Raw genomic sequence first — 11,607 nt, 5'->3', positions numbered from 1 at the left:
ATAATAGTTTACAATTTTATTGACCTGTTCAAATCAATAAAACCTTAAGCAATACCGCTGAAACCCGCACCGTGCATTTTTTAAATACATAATCACGATAGTGTGTCAAGGTAGTTTTTTATCGCAGGTATAGGTCATAAACAGTTTAAGTAGCGATTGTTCATACTTGAGTCCATTATGTCGAACCCCATATATAATTTCACTAACAGAGAGTATTAATAATCATGGGAAATCGATGTTCTTATATACTTATTTTTATTTTTTTAAATATATAGTTAAAGATTAAGTAGACTATGATTTTTGCGAAGTAACCTTCTATCTACCTTCAAAAACCCTCTATTCATTTCATAAAAACACATAATCGTGGTCTAAATTCGCTTATAATTTAAACATAAAAACAATAAATAAGGGAAGTATAGCACGGAAGTAACTAAATAACCTAACAACAATCTCACTCAAAGATATGAACCAAGTCAGGCTTTCAATGGTCATCATAATAGATCCAACTTGTCCTAACATTTTCTCTTGTCAAAAGACTATTGACCGAATCTTTTATTATAGGATAACTGATTATTCTCGAACTATATGTAGACATATAATCAAGACTTATGAATATTATCCACAATAAGGTAAATTATATACAAAACACCTAACCTATCTACTCTATAGGCAACTTTACAGTCTTAAGTTTTTCTAACGATTGAATATAATTGATCTAAACACATTTTAAATCTGGGACATGTGACTGAGATGCATCTAAACTATATAATTATACCCAATATTATATTATTCTGTTTATTACTAAGTAATGTCTTATGCTGAGTTTCGGTAGTAACACCGCTTTTATTACGAACGCGTTAGTCATATAATGGTGCATTGGTGTGGTTTATAATTATGTCAAATACAAGTTAAAATAATTATTATTTCCACAAAATGTATATGCGTATCTACAAAACGATCGCTGTGAAGTTAATAACGATGCAAAAATGCGTTTTTAATGAGCGCTTATAACTTGGCATCCTTTACAATACACGTGCTATTGTAGTATTAACATTTATATATATTATGCGAGTATTTATACTTTTAGAAATTAAACATTTTTCAATGGATTTTTAGAAACGACAGTCTTGCCGTGACCACGCTCACTGTAAAGCGCTCGAAACGTCGGGAAAAAAGTTAAAAGGTCATTAAATTCAAAATTAATGTATACGTATTTGCCTACTATCAAACAAACGATTATTACGAATGTGCAAAATGTATTTTGCCTGAAAGTTTCCAAAGGGTTATTTGATATGACTCACCCCATAAAGTAAATTATATTTATCAGCGTTTCAACTATTCATTGATACATTTCAACTTACGTCAATTAATATCCAAAAGAGACAGAAAATCAGAATAACTACTGACTAATTGCTCTTATAAACGTCTCGCTTCTTGAAAGAAATACCGAAAAAATTGGTAATAATCGATAATAAGATACTGTCTCACTTACTATAAGAAAATTCCTAAGAAAAACATACATCGAAATCTAAACCTACAAGTCTCTCAGTCGAACATAATAGGCACTTGATATAATCACCGCACAAGCTGATATCGACCTTCGTGCTATGTAATAAGGTATACATTCGTATATTAGTAATAATTTACACATAAATACTAAAAACCAGTTGGCAGTGCTGTTTGTGCTTGGATAATTATCTTAGTTATTAGTATTTACAGACACTAGAGACGTGATTATTATTTTCATATATTATCAGTATTGAGATAAAGTCTTATATTTCTGTAGAATTTTTAGTTGTGAATTCTTGTTTAAGCTAGCATAATAGACAGATGGCTTTAGAATCTGTTATTGTCGAATTATCAAATTGAGATTATTGAAAATCCTGTAACCTGATTAAATGTTCATTAGCGAAAAAGCATTTTCTTAGTTTTGTATTTGAAAATACGAAATTATTTGATTTCTTTTATATCTAATAATTGCAAATGTTTAAACAATATTTTTAAAATCACAATTATCCCTAGCTAATTTCATAGAGAAGCCTATATAAACCTTATATGACGATATAAGTTCTTATGAAATATTCGTTCTAGTCTTTTATCACGGCTTGTCAACATATACTAATAATGAATTATCTAACAAATATAGATTGTATACCGTTCTAATGTTAATTTCTAACACGTCTCTCATACTGGGCAATAGTACAACACAAAGTTAAAATTATGCAAGAAAAATCTTCCTACACCACCTAACATTTCCCACACGCTTTGGCCGAGCATTTGTCAAAATACATTGTCAGCATTGGCCAAATACGCCAACAGACACACTTCAAACCCGTGTTCCTCCAAATAGGTACCCCGAAATTGGGCCAACATTTGTCCCAAACACTTCATATGCAAAGAAAGAAGAATATACACTCGACAGCATAGTATCCGCACCTAGAGCCACCGCAATCCGAGTACTCCTCTTGCGTGTTTGAGTTATCCGTTTCTATGTCCGACAGATGCGGGTATAGGCCCGTCGGCTGCTGGACTATGGTACCGTTGGCCTCTTTACTGTTCACTTTTATCCGCTTCACATCCTCTAATACTGATAGGACTACTGGCGAGTCTTGTTGCGAACCTGGAATAACAGAGATTTCACATTATAAGCAATATGTCCACTTTATAGTATCGCTAATTCAACGTTTGTTAGTGCTATGAAATTATGGATGTAAGAAATTATACGAAATATCGATGTTTAATTAGAAATTTAATGCCAGTTTATTTTGACTTTTATTTAAATTATTAAAAAAATACATGATACGTCAAATATGTTACTATATGTTATTTATAAGTCTTGATGTATTATTACGTTTTAATTAATAAAAATATCAATGGAGTTCGGAATTTTAATTGACACTTAAGTTGGGACGAATAAAATTTCTGGAATTCTTCTAATTAATGGATACATGATCTAGATGATGTGAATTTCGTGGAAACAATTCATATAAACGTGTTGTCATGCGTGATTAATCGTTTCCAAGTGTTGACCGATTCATTCTATTGAATTTTATATTGATTGATTTTAAACACAACATGCAACGTAGATGCGGTCGATGCATACTTCCACGAAAGTCTAGAAAATATGAAAACGTAGGAGTAATGAAATAATTGCATTCGGAACGTCTTTTTATTAGTTACGTACAAAGAAAAAAATAATGGGGATTAGCTTTTAGGTAAGAATATTATGAGACTAGAACTTTATATTCGGCAAATAAACAGACGTAAAAAAAGAGATTAATGCTTAAAGATTGAACGATTGAGTTGAGGCTATCCGGGAATATTATTACAGCATATATTTGTATGAAAACACGTATGTTTATAACAAACAAGTCATGGTGATTACGCAGAGCCAATTATGCGTGGATTATGAGCGGTTGGGGACAACAGAATAATGCTTGTTATGTTTGTGATTTATGACAATGGACAGACTATTGTTCATCATGCAATAATGGTCTTTTGTTGTAACTAATAAAGCAGATTTTTCGACAATTGTTTTATAATTACTGTGCCACAGTTTTCATAGTTTAACTTATGTACGTTCCTAATTGTTTGTTATACGAGATTAATCGAAATTCAAGCCATTAATGATATAGTACTGCCATTTTTGATTTCGAATCTTTACCGGGCAACTGGGCTTGTATGTAGTTTTGCCTGATATTAAGCGATCACCACCACCCATTCGCAGAGGTAGTGTTAGATAGTGCTGGAAGGTAGCGGTAGTTTTGTGGGGGTAAGGGATGAGGAATGGATTGACGACTGGAAAGAAGAAATGGACTTGGAAGGGTGAGGAAAAGGTAAGGTACAATCTTACTTACTTCTCCGTTTTATTGGTTGCGCTCCAACAACTTTATCTTCTTCCTTAATCCTCTCCTCTGGCACCTCAACAGTCGCTTTGGGTACATTGGATATAATTTCAGGTTTCCTATTCTGAGCTAGACTTGTAGTACTTCCCATGAGGGGCGCTTTCTCTGACGGGTCATTCTCGCTGTGATCGTCATCCGAGTCATTGTCTTGAGGTTTTGCTGGTGGTGGTGGCTGAAAGCAAACATTGTATTGAGTATAATTGATGTTTAATATATGTTAAATATGTGTTGATTTTCAACGTTCTGTGCCGTTTTCGAAAGTATCTCTATCTAGATATTACAATAAAGTGTCTTTTGTTGGAATAAGGTCAGATTGATTCTTCACAATCCAAAATCTTTCGAATTTATATAACAATTGGCTTTAATATTGTAAATTGTATTGGTTTGTTTTGTGTTAACAAGTTATTGTTACTGTCCAATCAAACATAATTATTATTTCGTGTCTCATAAAAGACCTCACACTTAATTTAAAGAAATAAAACTGAAAGATTTCATTAACAAACTATCACACTTGACTCCCTATGTATTATATTTAACCAGTGGGTTGTCAAATTGTCATATGTAATGAAACATATAAAATAATAGAATTAAATCAATTAGAATAGGAAGTGAATATAACAAAGATATGCATACTATAGCCATTTTCGATTTTCGGCAAATCATTATATTAATTTTGTATGTTTTCAAAGCTATTTGCATTAGTCTACATTACATATCGCGATGTATCAAGATACGCAGCAAAATACCAATAAACACAACTGACACAATAGTTTTCTTTGGCTATTTTAACGAGTGTCTATCTAATAAACGTTAATTTCCATAACAATGCGTTCCCATAGCGGATCACGTAACGCTAGCACCAAAGAACATTGAGAGAGTGCTTGCTCCACAAATTAGCAGCTACATTATGCTATCGTTACATCACATGCGACCTAACCTTATGGAAACTGGAAACGCCGCGGCATAAGCAGAACTGTTATAAGGACGGCATAATATTAACGAGTTCTAATGTACATATCGGGACAGATACTGATGCTTGTGACTTTAATTAGCCTGAATGCAGCATTTGTTAGAACATTATGGTGACGATAAAATATAACTTATGTTGTATCGTGTGGAAAGTGAAACGATTTGGTCGATCTTAATAAATTTTTGTACACAGATTTTATCAGGATTAAAATAGAAAAAAAAACATACTTATATCGTGAAATCTTTAGATTGAAACTTATTACATATGGATCATTAAGACACTACGATCGTGGAACATTCTAAATATATTTATAAACTTTATTTATATATTACTAGCTGCGCCCCGCGGTTTCACCCGCGTAAGTCCGTATCCCGTAGGAATATCGGGATAAAAAATAGATGTTGGCCGATTCTCAGACCTACCCAATATGCTTACCAAATTTCAGAGGAATCGGTCAAGCCGTTTCGGAGGAGTATGGCAACGAAAACTGTGACACGAGAATTTTATATATATAGATAGATTTGTCTCCTTTCTTTTTCTTTAATGTTAATTAAGTGCAATAAAGAATAAATAAATAAACTGTAAATGCAAGAATTGCAGCTATTGTGTTAAGCTACATCACCACTAACTATCATCAAATTTCGTTCTAGGGTTTTCGCGTGAACGAATGACAAACTGACATTACACAATCCTACACATTTTTCGCGCATATAACATTAGTAAGATAAGCTTAGAAGCAGAACATGAGCTTACATTTCACAATGCATTTCGTATAAATAATACACAGTATTTAGCAACCTAAACGACACATAAAACGTGACATTTCTACAAAAATTGTATCAACGTTTCATAATTATCAGCAATAAAAGAGTAGGTCCCACTATAATTTATACGTATCAGCATGTCAATTCCTAAAACTGTGACCCCACGAAGCTTTATCTACAAAAGAACGTGCTTGCCTAAGAGAACAACACCGCACTCGCATCGAGTCTTGGAAACGTGCGAACAAACACAAAAGAAATAACTAGCTCTATTTATAGGAGAACGTTTTGTTTCGCTGTGTAGATATTGCGCTGTAGATGACTTGCATTCGGAATGCATATACAGATGAGTTTAAGCTTCATCAATCGTATAAATTTAAACGCCCGGCACAAAAAGAGGGGTGTTACAAGTTTTACGTCGTGTGCGTGCGTGCGTGCGTGTGTGTGTGCGTGCGTGTGTGTGTGCGTGTGTGTGTGTGTGTGTGTGTGTGTGTGTGTGTGTGTGTGTGTGTGTGTGTGTGTGTGTGTGTGTGTGTGTGTGTGTGTGTGTGTGTGTGTGTGTGTGCGTGTGTGCGCGTGCGTAGCTCTCTAAAGGGACCGAGCGATTTCGATGGGCTTTTTTCATTTGCAAGCCAATAAATGCTGCGTATCTTGAATATCCTAATGTCCTACTTAAATTATTAACGCGAAACTTTGTAAAAGACTATTGGTGGATGATTGATTCTCCAAGATCAGCCGTAGAATTACGTAGAGTATTGAGTAGACGGCTCATACGCTATTTTTAATCTGGGTACCATGCGAGTGAAGCTGTAGATAGTAGTAACTCATATGGTGATAATACAAAAAAAAAATCTGAAAAATCTAAAAGGCCCATTAATCTCATTTTTCACAATTAAATTGAGTTCAATTGTTTTTTTGGTTGACTTTAAACGATTCAGACCGTGATATTCTAAAGAATTCAGATTGGAATAAAACTGAAGCCTATAATAATATACATAACGTATTTTTAAAATGTCATAAGTGAGACTGTTTCGCAATTATAACCATAACTAGCTGCGTCCCGCGGTTTCACCTGTGTACTTCCGTATCCCGTAGGGTTATCGGGATAAAAAGTTGCCTATATGTTATTCCAGTTGTCCAACTGTCTATGTACTAAATTTCATTGCAATTGGTTCAGTAGTTTTTGCGTGAAAGAGCAACAAACACAAACACATCCTTATAAACTTTCGCATTTATAATATTAAGTAAGATTTTCACACGTAAATATTATCCTACAAGTGCGATAGAAATTGGATACACTTTCCAAAAAATCATTTGTTCTTCGTAAGGCTTCGCTTTCACTATTTTACATGTCAATAATTTTGAAACAAAACATAAATCGTCTCATTGGGAGTACTTGTTAGCGAGTCACATATTGAATAAATAAACCGTTAAAAATGTCAGTACTCAGTCGTAGCTTACATTTACTACTATGCTTTTGCCCGCGGCTTCGCACGTGTAGAATTCGCAGTAGTTTAATAGATATTATTATACATATAAACCTTCCTCTTGAATCACTCTATCTATTTAAAAACTCCATCAAAATCCGTTGTGTAATTTTAAAGATCTTAGCATATATACATGCATACAGACGAGGGAAGCGACTTTGCTTTATGCTATGTAGCGATTCGCAAAACCTGTCTTATTCTTATCGGCAAAGCAACGTGATTGATCTATGAAAGTCTCATTTAAAAAGTCGGATTGGGTCACGGTCATCTTATTAGTTACTAGATAGAAAGCACAATAATAATATTAATTACTAGCGGTCCGCCCCGGTTTCGTCCATGATGTCTTTTCTCCGTATAAGAACTTTACTTATGCCTTAATAAAAACGTTAAAAAAATTCAACCGAATTGGTCGAGCCGTTCTAGAGTTTTACGCTTAGCAACGCATATTATATGGTGATTCATTTTTATTTAATTATATATAGATAGATGATTAAGATTTTATAAAGCCTTGTCGAAACCGGATCTTCATATAATATTTGCATTTGAACAACCGTTTGAACGTTTGGTAAAAGAATTGGAGAGCCCTCCCCCTAAATGTAATAAACTGTATTATGTGTATGACGAAAGTCTGTAGGAGTATTATAGTACTTATAATAACAAGAATCGAGTCCCAATTATTTCGGAACGAGATTTGAATATCATACCATATATTTTCACTACTGCCGGCGTTTTTTTTTTTATGTTACAGTCGGTAATGGAGCTGGTGGGACGCCTGATGGAAAGCGCTACCACCGCCCATGAACATTTGGAGAAGCAATAAGGTCCATTGCAGTCCTTACGCCTCTACAAATGGATGAAAAGATAATGCGGCCTTTAATGAATGAATCATTAAGCACATTATATGAATCAGCATATTGACAATATATGTTAGTTTTTGTTGAACTGCGTACGAGCCGGAATTAACACACGTTCGTCGGTACTTTTTAGAAATATCAAATTAATATCATCGCTTCAAACAGATTTATACTTCGAAATCGTAACTATCGATTCTTCTCTCTAGATACGACGTTATTAAACGGGCGATAGTAGTTTAATGAAATGTTGCTATTCATTTGTTCCAAAATTTATGCGGATATTTCGTTACTAGTTGCGTTTATTTAAGACTATGCATAAGACCCAAATCCGTTCCGTTGTTTTTTTTTATCTATAGGCCGTGGATCCATCGGTTTCCGCTTAAGAGTTCGGTCAACAAATTAGATACAATTCACGTTCGATCAACTTTGTTTACTCGAAAGTAGACCATCGGATTTTAATGCCTTTCAAAATCCTTTGTAATTCTATTGCGTATCGAATCTCTAAATATAAGATCTCTCTGTTGTATGACGCATTAAATCGTGCTATTAGAAAACGTGAAAAAAAAGTTATATGGCCGAATTAGATAAAATATCCTGTGCCTTAGAAAAATAATCTCTTCAATAATAACCCTTATTACAATAACGCATTGGCATACATTTAATATCCTCACCTTATAATGGAATCTGTTCTGCAGCATCTCCATCTCCTTCTCCCTCTCCTGCTTGAATTTATTCGCTATTGTCGTCTCGCTTATCGTTTGCTCCTTATTGAATAGCGCAGCCAGCTTGCCCTTTATGCCACCGCCCAAGGAACTCTGGCTAATATTGTCCTCGGCAAGACTGTCTTTTGAATTTGTTCTAGAGCTTTCCGTGCTTTTAGTCGGCGTCTTTTGTTGGACAGGTTTTGGCTTGTCTGCAAAATGTAAAAATGTTTAGTGCAAAAGGTCAACGTGCAGAATTTATGTCGGGGCGCTAACGGCCTGAGTGCATTAGTGTGTATAGTTTTATCGTTTCATGAATATTTATGTGATTTGGAAGGCTACGAAACATTTAATATCATGGATTTTTAAGTGTTGAACGATACGATCAGCATTTTTGATCTTGTGAACTGTATTCTGAATATCAAAATATGATACGCATATATATTTATCAGATTTGAGAAACTAAAGTTTTGACGTAGATTTACTTATATATTTATCATTTAAGTAGCTAAACAAGTATACGTATTAATTTTCTAATTTACCTATAACATGACCATTAAAAGTTAATCAAAAGTTTAAGACACTTCAGAAGCCTGGTTTTAGTTCAGATATTTTGCTATCTCAACTTTTCAGAAGTATTATAGACGTCGAAATTGTATTATTGCAATTTATTATTTTACCGTTCTGGCTAGTTCAACATCTATTCATCCACATATTCGATTTCTCTTAATATGATGGTATCTTCTTTATCCATCGGTCAACTTTAACATGAAGGAAGGACCAAACAAACATTTCCGTAGCCGAAAGTTTCGCAACCAAGAAACCAGACAACCAAAAGAGGTAAACCGATATTTCAATTCATTCTATAGACACTTCAAGAATACCAATAACACGGCGTAATTACAGCAATTATAGATCGATTAGCGACCATTTAAAATGGCATCGCACTAATAAGTAAATCATAGTGATTCTAGGTCAACTGACCAGGTTAACTGGTCAACCTTGGTTGCACATCTGTTTTTGTTGCGCCCGCGGCGGTTTTCCAGTTTTCTTCAATACGAACGTTGACAATTGAAATTTCGTGCCATGGAAATTGGCGGTTGCAAAAGCAAGTGGTTTCATAGTTTATTTATATTTATAGTATAGACTTTATAGTATAGACTTAGGGTTAATTTACTGTTTGATAGATACTTTTGTAACATAATTTGATACACTATATTTACAATAGACTAATATTATTGCTTCAGAAGTGAATTACTAATAAACATTTATGCTTGGAGAGTAGCATCGCGAACACACCTCTAGATGGGTACTGATGTTTCATCATTTTCTTTGGTATTTTCTTGCCGTTTTTACAACAGTATGGCAACTGACGTAGTTGCGTAAACTAAACGTTAAGCCATCAACGAAAATCTCCAATTCACGAGCATTATCCTACTATAATATTATTAAAGTAAGAGTTTATAAGATTTTAGAGACGTTTGTTACGCTTTCACGCCAAAACAGCTTGCCAAATCTATATAGATATAGATTTTAGTCTAGGATTAGCCTATAGTCTACATTTTACTCACGTACCAACGCCGAGTGACGCCGCAGGTTACAGCTAGTAACTAACGTTTAATTTGAGCTTATAAATGCAAAGAATAGAGTTCTTTGGATTTATCGAGTATTAAGCCCTCTTAAATTATGGTAATTTTAGAGAAATCATATAACCAATGACCCCCAATGAAGCACCTATCTACTATGATTCTTAACTTTAGCTATACAGAATTTAAGAATTGTGAGCGTTTCTTTTCTTTAGTTATTGACAACAGCAGTTTTGAATTGCGAATTATCGAAATGAGTTTGCTACTCTTATATATGAGTCACTTAAACACACAGAATGTGTGAACACAATACGTGAACATATTTGTATTCAAAAACTATTAATATATTTACACACATTTTAAACGAATAATCATTTCTGTACATGAACGATCATGTCGCAATTGAGGAAACGAGATTCCAAGTAATGAACAATGCTTCAAGTTTTGATGACGAAACACTGAGTTCAACAGAAATGTATTGGAAATTTGTTAACTAGGGGTAAAGGTTAATTGTATTACCTTACAAATTCGCACGGGGGTAATGCCGAGTAGACGTTAAGAAGTATTAGCCATAATGGACTCGTTACCACCTCATTTAAGACATATATTTATAATTTATTAATGTCTTCAATTTGCCGCGTGATAATCAAAAGACCGACGTCCATGGGGAAGCAGGTGGGAGTTGGCACAACAATTATCTATCAAATATAAACTGATAGATATATCGCGTCAATCAGTTGACTCTACGTAGACCTACGGAGTATTCTAGAGACAAAACAAAGAAAAAAAACATTAAAAATTAAGAACCTCCTTCCCTTATAAGAACATCGGTTAAAAATTTCAATTATACGACTAATCTAATACAATTGATATAGCTATAGATAAGACATATAGATTACTGAAGTATCGCTTATAAAAACTCTTTTATGGTACATTAAAAGTACAGACGAAAGGATTTATTCTTGACAACCCTGTGGAAAATGTTATAGGGTATATTAAATACAATTGTATTTATTACATAAGAACTCGTTAAACCGTCGCCCTATTACAATTATCACAAGTGAAGATTCCAAAAATTTTAACAAAATACACTTCTTCACTAAATAACTGCTAAAAAAATCAACTTACATCATTACCTACATAAAAAAAAAATACTTTTTTCACAATCTCACTGCACCGCAACAATAACAACGTTTGCTAAATCGATTTTCATCTCGACAGAACAGCGGGCGCACGTTCTGCGCGCGCGCACCTTTACCAACGGAGTGGCGCAGATTGACAACCGTTGGACCGAGAGGTAATGACCCAATCCGTCAACACACTTCCGAGTTACGCCTTAGATA

General features: G+C 34.1%; 1 protein-coding gene across 6 annotated transcripts in view; it reads right to left on the bottom strand.

Annotated features, from left to right (window-relative positions):
• The window catches only part of LOC119837134 (anillin), a 54,726-nt gene that overhangs the window by 14,061 nt on the left and 29,058 nt on the right, over positions 1–11,607 (bottom strand). For all 6 annotated transcript variants that reach the window (XM_038362646.1, XM_038362648.1, XM_038362647.1 and 3 more), the window contains 3 exons: positions 8,649–8,890; positions 3,858–4,077; positions 2,437–2,620 (listed from right to left, as the gene is read on the bottom strand). In XM_038362646.1, coding sequence (XP_038218574.1) covers positions 2,437–2,620; positions 3,858–4,077; positions 8,649–8,890 — 646 coding nt within the window. The remainder of the gene's footprint in view (positions 1–2,436; positions 2,621–3,857; positions 4,078–8,648; positions 8,891–11,607) is intronic.

This window comes from Zerene cesonia, chromosome 26 (genome assembly GCF_012273895.1).
Source record: "Zerene cesonia ecotype Mississippi chromosome 26, Zerene_cesonia_1.1, whole genome shotgun sequence".
NCBI lineage: Eukaryota > Metazoa > Arthropoda > Insecta > Lepidoptera > Pieridae > Zerene > Zerene cesonia.
Note: the sequence above shows the minus strand (reverse complement) of the source record. Positions and strands in the feature narration are given on the sequence as shown.